Source organism: Somniosus microcephalus, chromosome 15 (genome assembly GCF_052327205.1).
Source record: "Somniosus microcephalus isolate GS21.2 chromosome 15, FLI_Smic_1.0, whole genome shotgun sequence".
In the NCBI taxonomy this organism is placed as follows: Eukaryota; Metazoa; Chordata; class Chondrichthyes; order Squaliformes; family Somniosidae; genus Somniosus; species Somniosus microcephalus.
The window spans coordinates 29090555-29108460 of NC_141001.1; the positions used below are offsets into that span (position 1 = coordinate 29090555).

The 17906-nt window shown below is 44.8% G+C and overlaps 1 protein-coding gene across 9 annotated transcripts in view; it reads left to right on the forward strand.

The window, feature by feature from the left end:
* dgkza (diacylglycerol kinase, zeta a) overlaps positions 1 to 17906 on the forward strand; it is a 516902-nt gene that overhangs the window by 483273 nt on the left and 15723 nt on the right. For all 9 annotated transcript variants that reach the window (XM_086007591.1, XM_086007594.1, XM_086007592.1 and 6 more), the window contains 4 exons: positions 8914 to 8957; positions 13079 to 13199; positions 14901 to 14937; positions 16523 to 16622. In XM_086007591.1, the coding sequence (XP_085863717.1) occupies positions 8914 to 8957; positions 13079 to 13199; positions 14901 to 14937; positions 16523 to 16622 (302 nt within the window). The remainder of the gene's footprint in view (positions 1 to 8913; positions 8958 to 13078; positions 13200 to 14900; positions 14938 to 16522; positions 16623 to 17906) is intronic.

Consider the following 17906-nt stretch of genomic DNA (forward strand, 5'->3'; position numbering starts at 1 on the left):
CCCGCTATTCAAGAAAGGAGGGAGAGAGAAAACAGGGAACTACAGGTCAGTTAGCATGACATCGGTTGTCAGGGAAAATGCTGGAATCCATTATTAAGGAAGTGGTAACAGGGCACTTAGAAAATCATAATATGATTAGGCAGAGTCAACATGGTTTTATGAAAGGGAAATCGTGTTTAACATATTTATTTAGAGTTTTTTGAGGATGTAACTAGCAGGATAGATAAAGGGGAACCAGTGGATAGTATATTTAGATTTCCAAAATGCATTCGATAAGGTGCCACATAAAACGTAGCTATGCAAGGGCTCATGGGCTTGGGGTAATATATTAGCATGGATAGAGGATTGGTTAATGGACAGAAAAGAGAGTCGGGATAAACGGGTCATTTTCCCGTTGGCAGGCTGTAACTAGTGGGGTGCCGCAAGGATCAGTGCTTGGGCCTCAGCTATTTACAATCTATATCAATGACATGGATGAAGGGATGGAGTGCAATATATCCAAGTTTGCTGATGATAGAGAGCTAGGTGGGAAAATAAGCTGTGAGGAGAACACAAAGAGCTTGCAAAGGAATATAGACAGGTTAAGTGAGTGGGCAATAAGGTGGCAGATGGAGTATAATGTGGGGAAATGAGAGCTTATTCACTTTGGTAGGAAGAATAGAAAAACACTTTTTTAAATGGTGAGAAACTTAAATGTTGGTGTTCAGAGATTTAGGTGTCCTCGTACAGGAAACACAGCATGTTAGCATGCAGGTACAGCAAGCAATTAGGAAGGCAAATGGCATGTTGGCCTTTATTGGAAGGGGGTTGGAGTATAAGAATAAGGAAATCTTGCTACAATTGTACTGGGCCTTGGTGAGACTACACCTGGAGTACTGTGCACAGTTTTGGTCTCCTTATCTGAGAAAGGACAAACATGCCTTACAGGCGGTGCAACGAAGGTTTACGAGATTGATCCCTGGGGTGAGAGGGCTGTCCTATGAGGAGTGATTGAGCAGATTGGGCCGATACTCTCTGGAGTTTAGAAGAATGAGAGGCGATCTCATTGAAACATACAAGATTCTGAGGGGGATTGACAGGGTAGATGCTGAGAGGTTGTTTCCCCTGGCTGGAGTGTCTAGAACTAGGGGGCATAGTCTCGGGATAAGGGGTCGGCCATTTAAGACTGAGATGAGGAGGAATTTATTCACTCAGAAGGTTGTGAATCTTTGGAATTCTCTGCCCCAAAGGGCTGTGGATGCTGAATCGTTGAATGTATTCAAGGCTGAGATTAGATAGATTTTTGGACTCTAGGGGAATCAAGGGATATGGAAATCGGACGGGAAAGTGGAGTTGAGGTCGAAGATCAGCCATGATCTTATTGAATGGCGGAGCAGGCTCGAGGGGCCGTATGGCCTACTCCTGCTCCTAATTCTTATGTTTTTATGAAAAGCTGCACAGAGTGCTTAGGCAATTTGTTCCATTGTTCACAGCCATTAAATGTGCCAAACTTGCAGGGCACACTTTTCTTGAAGGTCGCAGCCGCAATACAGCAAACAGGTGCTGAGGCATCCAATGAATAGGTAGCTTTGCTCTCCCAAGAACCATCCACCCAATGTTTCCTCCTAAGAATGTGGATACCACGGACTGGGAAATTTAGTAAAGAAAGAACTTGCATTTACATAGCGCCTTTCACGACATCAGGGCATCCCAAAGTGCTTTACAGCCAATTAAGTACTTTTGAAGTGTGGTCACTGTTCTGATGTAGAAAATGCAGCAGCCAATTTGCGTACAGCAAGGTCCCACAGGCAGCAATGAGGTAACTAATGACCAGATAATCAGTTTTACTACACAAGTGGTTAAGCTGCACGGGTCTCTTTTCTGTTATAATCCCCCCCGCCTGTCTGCAACTTTCCCAAATGGAAAATTTTGACAACTTTTGAAAAGCAGCTTAAAGAAAGCCAGGATAAAGAGACTGTCTTATTTCCATGTTTGTTTATTTTGGCTCGTGTCCTGCTTTGAAGTGATTTTTAAACTGTGAATTTGGCTCACTGAGTTTCACAGGTGTCTCTTGTTGCACCTGAATGTCTCTCGATTAACAGCAAATTGCCAGCAATTTAGTTGCCAACAACTGAGCTGTAATTTTAAACACAAATTTCAATTGTTTGGATTGCTTCTTACACCTAGGAAAGTGAGCTGTCTGCACAACTGAAACCCGCAAGTGTTCAGGGATATCTTAACTTGATCAAGGTCTGGCTGCATTGCACCCGTTGTTAGAATCATAGAAATTTACAGCACAGAAGCAGGCCATTCGGCCCATCTTGTCCGTGCCGGCCGACAAAGAGCAATCCGGCCTAATCCCACTTTACAGCTCTTGGTCCGTAGCCCTGTAGGTTACGGCACTTCAAGTGCATATCTAAGTACTTTTTAAATGTGATGAGGGTTTCTGCCTCTACCATCCTTTCAGGCAGTGAGTTCCAGACCCCCACCACCCTCTGGGTGAAAAAAATTCTCCTCAACTCCTCACTAAACTTCCTACCAATTACTTTAAATCTATGCCCTCTAGTTATTGACTTCTCTGCTAAGGGAAATAGCTCTTGACAAAGGGTTTGACTCGAAACGTTGACTCTATTTTCGCTCCACGGATGTTGCCTGGCCTGCTGAGTTTTTCCAGCATTTTCTGTTGTTATTTCGGATTTCCAGCATCCGCAGTATTTTGCTATTGTCCTTCCTATCCACTCTATCTAGGCCCCTCATAATTTTATACACCTCAATTAGGTCTCCCCTCAGCCTCCTTTGTTCCAAGGAAAACAACCCCAGCCTATCCAATCTTTCCTTATAACTAAAATTCCCCAGCCCAGGCAACATTCTCGTAAATCTCCTCTGCACCCTCGCTAATGCAATGGCATCCTTCCTGTGATGTGGTGACCAGAACTGCATGCAGTATTCCAGCTGCGGCTTAACTAGTGTTTTATTCAGTTCAAGCATAACTTCCCTGCCCTTATATTCTATGCCTCGGCTAATAAAGGAAAGTATCCCATATGCCTTCTTAACCACCTTATCTACCTGTCCTGCTACCTTCAGGGATCTGTGGACATACACTCCAAGGTCCCTCTGATCCTCTGCACTTCTCCGTGTCCTACCATTTATTGTGTTATTGTGTATTCCCTTGCCTTGTTAGCCCTCCCCAAATGAATTACCTCACAATTCTCCGGATTGAATTCCATTTTCCACTGTTCTGCCCACCTGACCAGTCCATTGATATCTTCCTGCAGTCTACAACTTTATCTTCATTATCAACCACATGGCCAATTTTTTTATCATCTGCAAACTTCTTAATCATACTTCCTATATTAAAGTCCAAATCATTGATATATACCACAAAAAACAAAGGACCCAGTACTGAGCCCTGCCGAACCCCACTGGAAACAGCCTTCCAGTCACAAAACCACCCTTCAACCATTACCCTTTGTTTCCTGCCTCTGAGCCAATTTTGGATCCAACTTGCCACTTTGCCTTGGATCCCATGGGCTTTTACTTTCGTGACCAGTCTGCCATGCGGGATCAAAAGTCTTGCTAAAATCTATATAGACTACATCAAACGCACTACCCTTGTTACCTCCTCAAAAAATTCAATCAAGTTAGTTAGACATGACCTTCCCTTAACAAATCCATGCTGACTGTCCCTGATTAATCCGTGACTTTCTAAATGAAGATTTATCCTGTCCATCAGAATTTTTTCCAATAATTTTCCCACCACCGAGGTTAGGCTGACTGGCCTGCAATTACTCGGTCTATCCCTTTCTCCCTTTTTAAACAACACTACCACGTTAGCAGTCCTCCAGCACCACACCTGCAGTCAGAGCCTCTGCTATTTCCTCTCTTACTTCTCTTAACAGTCTGGGTACATTTCATCCGGGCCTGGGGATTTATCCACTTTCAAAGATGCTAAACCTCTTAATACTTCCTCTTTCACTATGTTTATTTCATCTAATATTTCACACTCATCCTCCCTGATTGCAATGTCTGCATCACTCTTTTGTGAAAACACACAAATTATTCGTTAAGAACTATACCCATGTCTTCCGCCTCCACACACAGGTTACCTTTATGGTCCCTAATAGGCTCTACTCTTACTTTAGTTATCCTCTTGCTCTTAATGTATTTATAAAACATCTTTGGATTTTCCTTGATTTTACTTGCCAGTAATTTTTCATGCCCTCTCTTTGCTTTCCTAATTTCCTTTTTAATTTCACCCCTGCACTTTCTATACTCCTCTAGGGTTTCTACAGTATTGAGCCCTCGGTATCTGTCATAAGCTTCCCTTTTTTTTTATCCTACCCTGTATGCCCCTTGACATCCAGGGAGCTCTAGCTTTGTTAGTTCCATCCTTTTTCTTTAAGGGAACATACTTGCTCTGAACCCTCACTATCTCCTCCTTGAATGCCTCCCACTGCTCTGACACTGATTTACCTTCAAGTTTCTGTCTCCAGTCCACTTTGGCTAAATCACATCTTAGCTTAGTAAAATTAGCTTTTCCCCAATTGTGAACTTTTATTCCTGGTCTATCCTTGTCCTTTTCCATAACTACCCTAAATCTAACTGAGTTATGATCACTACCACCAAAATGCTCTCCAGCTGCCGAGCTTCATTCCCTAAAACTAGGTCCGGACCCGCCCCCTCTGCTACTACATGCTCCATGAAGCTCAGGCTCTTGAACTTGGTGAAATTGTTGTAAAGGTGGATCGTACACAACTGTACATTGCTGTCAGCCCAGGATCAAGTCTATAGACTGCAACACATCAGTAGTGTGTATATGGGAAGGGATTACTGATTGTAACACAGCAACAATACAGCCTGTAACATGTCAATACCATGTGTCTAGGAGTACATTACAACCTGTAACACAGCAATAGCATGTAAGTGGGAGCATGTTCTATCCTGTAACATGGCAAGAGCATGTGTCTTGGAGAATATTACAGCCTGTAACACAACAATAGCATGTGGCTGGAAGCATATGTGAAGAGAAAAAGATTGGTGAAGTCAAGCATAGGTCCCTTGCAGTCAGAATCAGGGGAATTTATAATGGGAAACAAAGAAATGGCAGACCAACTAAATTCATACTTTGGTTCTGTCTTCACAAAGGAGGACACAAATAACCTCCCAGAGATGCCGGGGAACATAGGGTCTGATGAAAGGGTGGAACTGAAAGAAATCAGTATTTGTAGGAAAATGGTGTTAGGAAAATTGATGAGACTGAAGGCCGATAAATCCCCAGGGCCTGATAATCTACATCCCAGGGTACTTAAGGAAGTGGCCCTAGAAATAGTAGATGCATTGCTGGTCATCTTCCAGAACTCGATAGACTCTGGAACAGTACCCATGGATTGGAGGGTAGCTAATGTTACCCCACTATTCAAAAAAGGTGGTAGAGAAAAAGCAGGGAATTATAGACCGGTAAGCCTGACATCGGTAGTGGGGAAAATGCTAGAGTCTATTATAAAAGATGTAATAGCAGAGCACTTGGAAAGCAGTGACAGGATCGGACAAAGTCAACATGGATTTACAAAAGGTAAATCATGCTTGACTAATCTACTGGAATTTTTTGAGGATGTAACTGGTAAAATAGATAAGGGAGAACCAGTGGATGTGGTGCATTTGGACTTTCAGAAGGCTTTCGATAAGGTCCCACACAAGAGATCAGCGTGCAAAATTAAGGCACATGGGATTGGGGGCAAGGTATTGACTTCGATAGAGAACTGGTTGGCGGACAGAAAGCAAAGAGTTGGAATAAACGGGTTGTTTTCCGAGTGGCAGGCAGTGACTAGTGGGGTACCGCAAGGATCGGTCCTAGGACCCCAGCTGTTCACAATATATATTAATGATCTAGATGAGGGAATTGGATGTAATATCTCCAAATTTGCAGACGACCCAAAGCTGGGTGGGAGGGTAAGCTGTGAGGAGGATGTCGTGAAACTCCAGTATGATTTGGACAGGTTGGGTGATTGGGCAGAAACATGGCAAATGCACTATAATGTGGATAAATGTGAGGTTATCCACTTTGGTGGCAAAAACAGGAAGGCAGATTATTATTTGAATGGCAATAGATTGGGAGAAGGGGAAGTGCAAAGAGACCTGGGTGTTCTTGTGCACCAGTCGCTGAAGGTAAGCATGCATGTGCAGCAGGCGGTTAAGAAGCCAAATGGTATGTTGGCCTTCGTAGCAAGAGGGTTCGAGTACAGGAACAAGGATGTCTTGCTACAGTTGTACAGGGCCTTGGTGAGACCGCACCTTGAGTATTGTGTGCAGTTTTGGTCGCCTTACCTGAGGAAGGACGTTCTTGCCATGGAAGGAGTGCAGCGAAGATTCACCAGGCTGATACCTGGGATGGCAGGAATGACGTATGAGGAGAGATTGTGTCGATTGGGCTTATACTCAATGGAGTTTAGAAGATTGAGAGGGGATCTCATCGAAACCTATAAAATTCTGTCAGGCCTGGACAGACTAGATGCAGGAAGGATGTTTATGATGGCCGGGGAGTCCAGAACCAGGGGTCATAGTCTAAGGATAAGGGGTAAGCCATTTAGGACTGAAATGAGGAGGAATTTCTTCACCCAGAGAGTGGTGAACCTGTGGAATTCTCTGCCACAGAGGGCGGTGGAGGCCAGTTCATTAAATATATTCAAAAAAGAGTTGGATATATTTCTTAAGGCTAAAAGGATCAAGGATATGGGGAGAAAGCAGGGACAGGGTACTGAATTTGGATGATCAGCCATGATCTCATTGAATGGCGGGGCAGGCTCGAAGGGCCGAATGGCCGACTCCTGCTCCTATCTTCTATGTTTCTAAAGTACAGCCACACAGAGTAGATCTTTCAATTCACGTAATTTAATGCCACTGGTAACCCATTTTTTTTTAAACAGGATATTGTAATGCCATCAGAAAATCTAGGCTGCTGTGCACAAAGCTGTCACCTGTTCCTGGTTGGATGATAATGATGTCAACCAGACACGGATAGGTTGAAATCTGTATGTGTGCTAAACATTGATTTAGAGTCATAGAGTCATAGAGTTTTACAGCACAGAAAGAGGCCCTTCGGCCCATCGTGTCTGCGCCGCCCATCCATCCCTGTCCAGTCTAATCCCATTTTCCAGCATTTGGTCCATAGCCTTGTATGCAATGGCATTTCAAGTGCTCATCCAAATGCTTCTTGAATGTTGTGAGGGTTCCTGCCTCCACCACCCTTTCAGGCATTGAGTTCCACATTCCAACCACCCTCTGGGTGAAAAAGTTCCTCCTCAAATCCCCTCTAAATCTCCTGCCCCTTACCCTGAATCTATGCCCCCTTGTTATTGACCCCCCCCACTAAGGGGAAAAGTTCCTCTTTATCTACCCTATCTATGCCCCTCATTATTTTGTACACCTCAATCAGGTCCCCCCTCAGCCTTCTCTGCTCCAAGGAAAACAACTCCAGCCTGTCCAGCCTCTCTTCATAGCTGAGGCGCTCCAACCCAGGTAACATCCTGGTGAATCTTCTCTGCACCCTCTCCAAAGCAATCACATCCTTCCTATAGTGAGGCGACCAGAACTGCACACAGTACTCCAGCTGTGGCCTCACCAGCGTTTTGTACAGCTCCATCATAACCTCCCTGCTCTTATATTCTATGCCTCGGCTAATGAAGGCAAGTATCCCATATGCCTTTTTAACCACCTTATCTACCTGCTCCGCTGTCTTCAGGGATCTATGTACATGTACACCAAGGTCCCTCTGACCCTCTGTACTTCCTAGGGTCCTACCACTCATTGTGTATTCCCTTGCCTTATTTGTCCGTCCAAAATGCATCACCTCGCACTTTTCAGGGTTAAATTCCATTTGCCACTTTTCCGCCCATCTGACCAACCCGTTTATATCGTCCTGTAGCCTGAGGCTTTCCTCCTCGCAATTTACCACCCCACCAATTTTCGTGTCATCTGCGAACTTACTGATCATACCTTTTACATTCTCATCCAAATCATTTATGTAGATCACAAACAATAAGGGACCCAGCACCGATCCCTGAGGTACCCCACTGGACACAGGCTTCCAGTCACAAAAGCAACCTTCGACCATCACCCTCTGCCTCCTGCCACTCAGCCAGTTTAGGATCCAACGCGCCAAGGCACCCTGGATCCCATGGGCTCTTACCTTCTTGACCAGTCTCCTATGCGGGACTTTGTCAACATTAATATCTTGTGTGCACCATTTTAACAAAGTTGTTAGTTTATTTAAAATTGGCAAGCTATTTAAAACAAGCTGTTTTAAGCAGGTTAAAGACCGTTAAAATAGAAATTTCATGAAAATCTGTTAACCAATACACTAAAAATAGCACACAGCGGAATTGCAATTCCTTACGATGCTGAGAGAGGAGTTTAAAACAAACGTTTTTGTGTAATGTTTATTGTACCCAGTATTCCTTTCTGTTTGTCACTTGGCTCCCCCTTTTCCATTTTGAGTTTGTATTTTCCATTACAGCCGCTCATTTACTAACTGCTGATATTGTAGCTGCGAGTGTCGTCATTTAGTATTTCAATAACATTCACAGATTTAATAAGATGGAAAATGTGCTGATTCAAAGGGTAGCATAAGGCACTTGGGGTTCAGAAAACTGAACGATTGGGCCAAATAGGGAGGAGGGCCCTAAAATTCCGCATGATCTTCCCCCCCCCCCCACAGCGCCGCAGGAGGCCATCAGATCCCCCAAGCAGACAGCGTGAGTGGCTGAAAATGAGCATTTCTGCCATTTTTCTGGGGTTACGGCAGGAGATCAGTAGAATCTGAGCCGAATTACAGGGACCCGTGTTTTCGAAGGATAATCTGCTTGATGCACTTGTTTTATTTTCCCTTGCTGCAGTATTCAGGAATTCCCAGTGACAGTATTTGTTCTTTTTGTGCAGATGAGAACCTTCTTCATGCAGTAAAGAACAACGACTTGCAGCGGGTAAGTCGCATCCTCGATAAAAAGCTTGTTGTGTTTTATAATCGCAAAGTATCACTGCTATTTAATGAGCTTAACGTTATGACTGATCACAACAATAATGAACACAGTCCCATGGGTCTAGGCCCGCTACTTGAGGTCCTGATTATGCAGCCTTGATCTATACCACATTTCCGTGGTCCAGACCTCAACAATAACTTGCATTTATATAGCGCCTTTAACATATTAAAACGTCCCAAGGTAGCTTCAGAGGAGCATTATCAGACAAAAGTTAACACCGAGCCATATAAGGAGACAATGGTCCAGAAATTCGGGTCTCCACGGGTGAGTACACATGGGGTACTCACGCGTGAGCCCGATGGAAGTGCCGGTTTCTTGCATGCACTGCGTATGCGCGGGAAACCGGCACTTCCGTTCCTCTGAACGAAGGGGTTCAGAGGTCAAACGCGTGCGCGCGGGAGTCTGCGCGTGCGCTTTGAACCTACGTTTTTTTTTACAGTTTTTTCCGTGAGGGTAAGTCTTTAGATTTTAGAAATGTAAAAACCAGGCGTAAGGCCTGCATTTTAAAAGGTAAGTGGTCAGTTAATTAAAATTAAAACTTTTTTCCACAGGTTTATTATTTTTAAAAACTTTAAAGCAAGGTAAGTTTATTTTTAGCCCCGTTAGAATATTAAAAAAAAAAAAATTTTCAATTAAATTATTGTTTAAAATAGTTATTTAATGTAATTTATAGTTTATTTAAAAAGTGTGATGATTTTTTAAAATTTATTTGAAGGTTTACTGCTATCTTGGGGCCGTAGTATTTATAAGTTTTGACAGGTCGTCCTGTCACTACTTATGAATGGGCTTTTCCCTGCGCCGATTGGCTGCCCATGGCCCACGTGATCCCAGGGGACGCATCGAACTAACTACGCCCCTGGGACACGCAAGCACAGCGCGCCGGCAGCTGGGCCAGGCCCCAGATCGGAATTCCATGGGGCCCTACAGCTCAACTGCCGGCGCGCTAGGTAAGTGCAGGTCGGGGGCTTGCACCCGCGGGAAGCCCCCCGACCCGAATTTCTGGGCCATTAGAACAGCTTGGTTACAGAGGTATGTTTTAAGGAGCATCTTAAAGGAGGAGAGAGAGGCGAAGAGGTTTAGAGAGGGATTTCCAGAGCTTAGGGGCCTAGGCAGCTGAAGGCACAACCGCCAATGGTGGGACAAAGGAAATTGGGGATGGTCAAGAGGCCAGAATTGGGGGAACGCAGACTTCTGGAAGGGTTGCAGAGCTGGAGGAGGTTACAGAGAGAGGTTTCAACTTGCTGCCGCCCGGCGGAGAGCAATTCGCAACACTCAGATGGAACTTCAAGGTTCTGCCGTTCTTTACTAACAAAAGTTCTTTGTGGCTTCACGGGAAAACATCTGTTTGACTCCTGCGATTAAATTAACCTAGCAGTTGATTTTGGTTACGATGGTGTCTGTAACATTCCTCTGAGTTGCCTGTGCTACTTTCATTCCCCTAAAAAAAATGCAACTAATGTCAGGGCCGAGTCTTTCATTTATTATCCTCCAGATGTAATATTTGCAAACAATTTTTTGTGTGAACAAGTACGTTATATAATCGAAAGTAATTATTTATCTTCACAAAGTACAGGGGACAAGAAAGAGTATTTTGACCCATAGAGCCACCTCCTTCCAGCAGACCAGACAGTTTGTACTGTCGTGGACACTCCTGGCTTGTTAAATCTCCCGAGGGAGGCGAATTACAGCAAGTAACATTTAGAAGAAAGCTCCAGAATAGTTGCCTGACTGGGAGCTAGTTCAACCTCAGGAAATGGCAGTAGCAGCTCTTAAATATTCGCATTTGCATATCACGAATAATAATAAGCATATAAACGTCATTATTTATGCAGCCCTTTAAAAACTCCCTCCACATGAGCCTCCTCCCACCCTACTTCATCTAACTCTTTTCTGTATAAAAAAGGCAGTTTTTTCCACGAATAAAATCTAATTTCATTTCACATTTGTAAGCATGACAGACTAAAACAACCAAGTCTGGGGGGATACCTGTTGTAAGTGTCTTGAGCAGGTTAGAAAACACATCACGAAGGTGTTCCCATTTGAAAAGAAAGATTTGCATTTACACGAGGCGAATTAGAGGGAAGCTTGCACAAGGACCCTTGTGGAATAGACAAGGTTAAGTTGGAGTAGTATTTCAAATTAAACTGCAAATAGAGAATTAGAGGACCTGGATATAAACTGGTAAAAGGCAAGATCAGGACTGGAGTCAGGAAACACCTAATGGCCCTTTCCATTCCTACAACAGTGCCTACACTTCAATGGTCTTTTGGGAAGCTAGTGGAGGCAAAAAACTCTGGAATCGTTTAAGAGGCAGTTAACTGCTGCGAGGAGGGAAACTTTAGGTTTTTATGGAGAGATAAGCTAAATAGGGTGAAAGGCCCTTTCCATTCCTACAACAGTGTCTACACTTCAAAAATACTTCATTGGCCGAAAAGCACTTTGGGACGTCCTGAGGTCATGAACGGCACGATATAAATGCAATTTACTTCTTTTACTAATCTTTGTGCTGTTCATGATGCATAAGTTTATATTTTTTTAAATGTCATGAATTTTAAAACGTGATTCTAATGTCAAGAGGTCCTCACGGGTGAATCCTTTTTATTTACTGATAATTTTTTCCCATTCTGTTAAAATTCTCACTGGGTTATCTCCATTTTATAAAGAAAGGTAGGCTTCCATTTATGTAAGTGCTTTATCACGTCTCTCCAAAAATGCTTTGCATAATTGAAGTGCAGTGACTGCAGAGACCATTTTGCATGGAAGAAGATTCCACAAACAGCAATGAGATGAATTAACCAGCTCATCTGGGATAAGGGGGTGTTGGTTGAGGGAGGAATGTTGGCCAGGACACCGGCTGAACACCCCTGCTCTTCTTCGAATTGTACTGTGGGATCCTTAACATCCACCTAAACCACTGGAATGGGCAGCCGAGACCTTAGTTTAATATCTCATCTAAAGCACGGTATTGCCAAATTTACAGCGCTCCCTCAGTACTGCACTGAAGTGTTGTCCTAGATGATGTGCTCAGGGATGGGGCTTGAGTGGGGAAGAGGCAACAGTGCTACCAACAGAGGCTGTAATACGGCCAACGATAAAGGCTATGGAGAAGAATCTTGACAGTTTTGAGATTAAAGAGGTGATTGAGCAATACGGTGGCCTCAGTGAGGAATAACACTCACTGGCCGTGCATCTTTGGTGCATAGCCCACGATGTTCCAACTATTATAGTTAACGGATGGAAAATCGCGGGCTGCATGCCTGAAATTTCCTGAGATGTGCTCTGTGAGTGCGGCACAGTGCTGGGAACACTGGATCGTGGGAGCCTGCTCCTCAGATATCTTCGCAAGCTACTCGGGGTCAGCTGATCAGATGAAAGCGTTGAGCAGGAATAGTCACAGAAAGAGAAAAAGTAGCTGTCCATGAGCCAGCTTGAGGATCAGAAGCACCTTCTTTGACTCAGCCATGCACTCAGGATGCCAGGACTGCAGAAATATCACTGAAATGACTGGCAAATGGAAAAGGAAAGGGATGAAGGTTCAGTTTAACCTAGCGATGTACTGTGGGGAAAAAAACCTCTCAACTCATCACCTGGAAGAGGCACAGAACCAAACCCAAAGACGGGGGCAGACGGAAGAGATCGAGACTGGTGGCAGTTCTACATCCCAAGGGATCAATAGATGGACTGCATAGAATGTCACTGAACTAAACTCCTTCAGAGGGTTGTGAATCTTTGGAATTCTCTGCCCCAGAAGGCTCTGAATGTTGAATCTTTGAGTATATTCAAGGCTGAGATAGATGGATTTTTGGACTCCAGGGGAATCAAGGGATATGGGGATCGGGCGGGAAAGTGGAGTTGAGGTCGATGATCAGCCATGATCTTATTGGCTGGCGGAGCAGGCTCGAGGGGCCGTATGGCCTACTCCTGCTCTTATTTCTTATGTTCCTCCCATTCACTGTTATTGTGTAAAATCCATTGTATAAAGGTCCATTTAGTTCCAATGGACTAAACCCCCTTTGCACTGTAGAGAATGTCAGACCCACACTATATATATTTTATTTTTACAGTTACGGGAGTTGCAGAAATCGGGCGCTGATCTAATGGTGCGAGATTCTGTGGGCCGGACCCTACTGTATCACGCTGTCAATGTGGGAAGCAAAGAGATTGTGAAGTACATCCTTGACAATGGTAAGCGGCTGACCAACTGCAAGGCAATCTTGACTGTTAAAATGTGTTTGTCCACGTACCTCTTAGACTGACCCACCTTCCAATTGGAATTTCACTTTGCAAAACCCTCCTGCCCCCACTGCTGCAAATTGTGAATGTCATATTCTCACCATTAGCTGATTTTTTTTTAGTTAACAGAGTTAAATCATCCTCACTTTGTATTACGCATTCTTCATTCTTTCCTTAATCGCTTGGCAGAAACATGGACGGTTCATTTGACACCAGTCAGCTTCACAATGCACTGGGGAACCATGCATTGTGAAAAACAAGTGAACATAGGAACTGCTAGATGAAAAAAGACCACGGTCCATCTAATTCGCCTTCTACTGTCCTGGTAGTCACATGATACAAGATAATGGAGTTGATGACTAATCATAGCAATTAATCTCTTATCAATGAGTCTACAACAGACCCAGACATGAGGTGAGGAAAACCCCAGTGGTGGAGAGCTTTAGGAACCATAGGTCCAAAGTCACCCATTCCTCCCAAGCATCCTGCACTTACCACATGTCATGTTTCAAGCAACTCATATAGTGAGGAAGAAAGCTGTAGACTGCAGGAAGATATCAATGGACTGGTCAAGTGGACAGATAAGTGGCAAATAGAATTCAATCCGGACAAGTGTGAGGTAATGCATTTGGGGAGGGCTAACAAGGCAAGGGAATACACAATAAATGGTAGGACACTGAGAAGTGCAGAAGATCAGAGGGACCTTGGAGTGCATGTCCACAGATCCCTGAAGGTAGCAGGACAGGTAAGTTGGTTAAGAAGGCATTCGGGATACTTGCCTTTATTAGCCGAGGCATAGAATATAAGAGCAGGGAGGTTATGCTTGAACTGTATAAAACACTAGTTAGGCCACAGCTAGAGGACTGCGTACAGTTCTGGTCACCACATTACAGGAAATATGTGCTTGCAATAGAGAGGGTACAGAGGTGATTTACAAGGATGCTGCCAAGATTGGAGAATTTTAACTATGAGGAAAGATTGGATAGGCTGGGGCTGTTTTCTTTGGAATAGAGGAGGCTGAGGGGAGACTTAATTGAGGTGTATAAAATTATGAGGGGCCCAGATAGAGTGCATAAGCAGAGAGGTCAATAAGGGGGCATAGATTTAAAGTAATAGCAGGATTAGAGGGGAGTTGAGAAGAGGTTTTTCACCCAGAGGGTGATGGGGGACCTGGAACTCACTGCCTGAAAGGGTGGTAGAGACTGAAACCCTTATCACATTTAAAAAGCACTTGGATATGCACTTGAAGTGCTGTAACCTACAGGGCTACGGACCAAGAGCTGGAAAGAGGGATTAGGCTGGATAGTGCTTTATCAGCCGGCACAGACACGATGGGCCAAATGGCCGCCTCCTGTGCCGTAAATTTCTATGATTCTGTATACTGTATCCCAAAATGTTATTTTCTGCAAGCAGTGTTCTCCACATTGAATCTCTAAGAGGCTGAGAGGTGTCGTTTAAAAGATGAGTATCTGCACTAATTACACTGAGGGCAGATCAGCTTAATCAAGGCCATTGCCGTGGGGTCCTGTGAGGCTGGGTTGCCTGATGAGGCTCCACATATGGATGTATGGAGGGATACAATGGAGCTTTTTATTGGGCAGCGTTCATGAGTGCCTTTAGTGATATTTAACCTTTTCTCTTTCCCCCTCACAGCCTCTCCAGAGATACTGGACCTAACAGAGAAGGAGAAGTAAGTTTTGACCCTTTGTTTTCTGCAAAACAGGAGAGCTTTTAACCTTGGTGCTGAAATTAATTGCTTGATATATTTGTGATTAAATGCAGGAGTTTAAGGACTCAGTTTGAGGCAGTAATGGGCATTCCATCATAAACAGTAGGACACAGTGCTACTATCATCACTCCCAAACAATACGTGCTGCAGTTGGTTGGGGGCTGGAGTTCGCTAGAAGATAGAGATACGGGCCGAGAAATTTGGTCACGCCCAAGGGTTCAATCTGGTGGCCGCCTAATTCCATGCTGGAGGTGCGCCGCCCACCATATTGGATCGGGCTCGTATGGTGCACGGCCAATCTATTAAAAATGCTCGTTATAATATTTAAATAAGGATCCTATACTCATTGTCGGCCCTTTTGTGAAATTGGGCTACCCCAGCACCTGACTTGCCACGTGATAAACTCCCCCAGCATATCAAGGCGCTAATAGGCAGCAAGGATCCTGTAGCTATTTAAAGGGTTCATCCACGCCAGACAGGTTAATTGCTGGTTCGAGGTCTTTTTTGGACCTTTTCTGCATTGGCGTCCTGTCCCCCTGCAATAGCTCCTGCACACTTGTGGTGTCTTCTACATCACCGATTTCCTTTGCCCCACCATTGGCAGGCGTGCCTTCAGCAGCCTGGGTCCTAAGCTCTGCATATACCTCTCTGTCTCTACCACTTTCTCCACCTTTAAGACGCTCCTTGAAACATACCTCTGTGACCAAGGGTCACCTGTCCTAATATCTCCTTATGTTGCTTGGTGTCATATTTTGTTTGAATATGCTCCTGTGAAGGTGCGCAGCCAATGAATAGCACGGGTAGCGCTGGCTGCACGCCTGACTCATTATAATGAGCTGGCATCACCATCTTCATGTGGTTCCTATGGCCACATGAACAGGTGGGTGCAGCATGCGACCCTACCCTTGCGTGCCCCCCACCCTCGCAGGACCCCCCACCCTCACGTACCCGTTTTCAGGCACGAACGGATTTCTAGGCCACAGCATTTAAATATATTGCTGCTGCCTCCTTTACTTTAAAATGCTGCCCCAAAGTTGATTTTGAAAAAGAAGCTATTTAACTAACTGATGCTGATGGTTGTCTGACACGTTGGGACACTAATATACTGTACCAGAGCAGTGGGAGACACTGGTTTGTTCCCCTATACTGCTGAGTTGTTAATCAGCTCTCCTGTTACAGGGAGGTGCTGACCAGAGGCCAGGTGGATGGAGTCAGAATTGTAACCATGGTTACCCCTTAGTTGCTAATCATGTACCTTCCAAAAGCTGGCTCAGAGCAGCGTTGGCGAAAGCCTCGGAGCCACTCTGCAGGCCTTCCTCTCAGGCTGGCCCCAGGGAAACTGAGCGACCGGGAAGGGGCAAGAGGGATTAATACCTCCAAAGGAAAATAATGAGCCAAAATTCTGTTGAATGTGTAAGAGTCCAGCTTTACTGCTGCAGCCGACGTTTATAACTGGGATAATGGCAAAGTGCTCTGTTGGGAGAAATCGCTCTGTGGAGCCTCAGACTCCGAAGTATAAAGTCGGACATATGATTTCTATTTACAGTGGTGAGACTGTCCTACACAAAGCTGCTGCACTCCGACATCGAACCATATGCCACTTTCTTGTGGAAGCTGGGGCATCCTTAATGAAAACAGATTTGCAGGTAATGCTCAATCACCTCTCTGTTTAGTCATGACTGCGAATTCACTCCAAGTGAAATGGCGACTGCAAAGTGTCTGGTTTGAATGGCCCAACTCCCCATGCACTAGTCCATGTGTAACTATAAGATATGTATCAAGGTAGAAAAACAAACAGCTGATCCTGGTTATGTAATAACTGTGTGCTGTGCTCCGATTCCTGCTGCCACCCCCTCCCCACGCTTCAGATGCCTGTAGTACTACAGAATCTTGCTTTTTGCCCCTCAATTTTTTTTCTTTGTTCATTCTCGCGACATGGGCATCGCTAGCAAGACCAGCATTTATTGCCCACCTTCCTTCCTGCTATGGTTCACAACAACACGTTTCAAGATACCTGACGGTGGAGTATTCAGAACAACTTTATTCATATATACACAGCATGGGTGATCAATCTAACTGTATACAGACTGTAGCACTTTGGTTTCTCTATCTTTCAAGCCCTCCAAATAACTGCTGAAAACCATGGGGGAAAAATTCGGTTGGTTTGCGCCTCCCGTTAGTGCGTTAAGAGGGCGCTAATGGGGCACAAAGCAACTAGCGCCCGTGCGTGCCGATGTTTGCACCGCTCACGCTAAAGATACGGCGGCGCAAAATACTACCGCCATGATCTCCTGCGCCCGCAGATCATGACATCAGCCAGGAAGGGACTGGGGGAGCGCTATTTAAAGGCAACCGCTTCCTGCCTTTTTTTGTCAGTGAAATTTTTGCACCATGCATTCTGAGTGAGAGAGAGAGACTGCAGGAGATATTCAAAGATGTATTGAGGAATTTTGGGTACTGAGCAGCACTTTGCAGGTTCTTTCTGATTTGATCTTCCTTGCATCGATTTAAAAGAGAATATGGGGGCTGCACTCTGAGCTCTTTCCCTGGGTCTCTCCATTGTTCTTTCCAGCAGATTTGATGTACAGGTCTCTCCAGGCCGAGATTCAAGGCTGCAATGAGCAGGGTGTGGATGGAGAGCAAGATCGACCCTCCCCTTTAAGAACTGGCCGGCGCCAGTGTGTCTGTGTTCCATTGCTGACTGACATCACATGAGCTTCGCCAGTGCTCTGAGGTAGCACCTCGCTCCTCGGCCTTTGCGCCTTAAGACAGGTGTGTAGCGCCTGATTTAGCGCTCCAATCACCTCCAGGGGCAATAAAAGCCAAGTTTGCAGTCGGAGGCGATAATTAGCGCCAGGCACTAATCTTTGCGCCCAGCCGATAATTGCGCCCCAAATGTGGCGATATTGAATTTCTCCCCCCATGTTCCT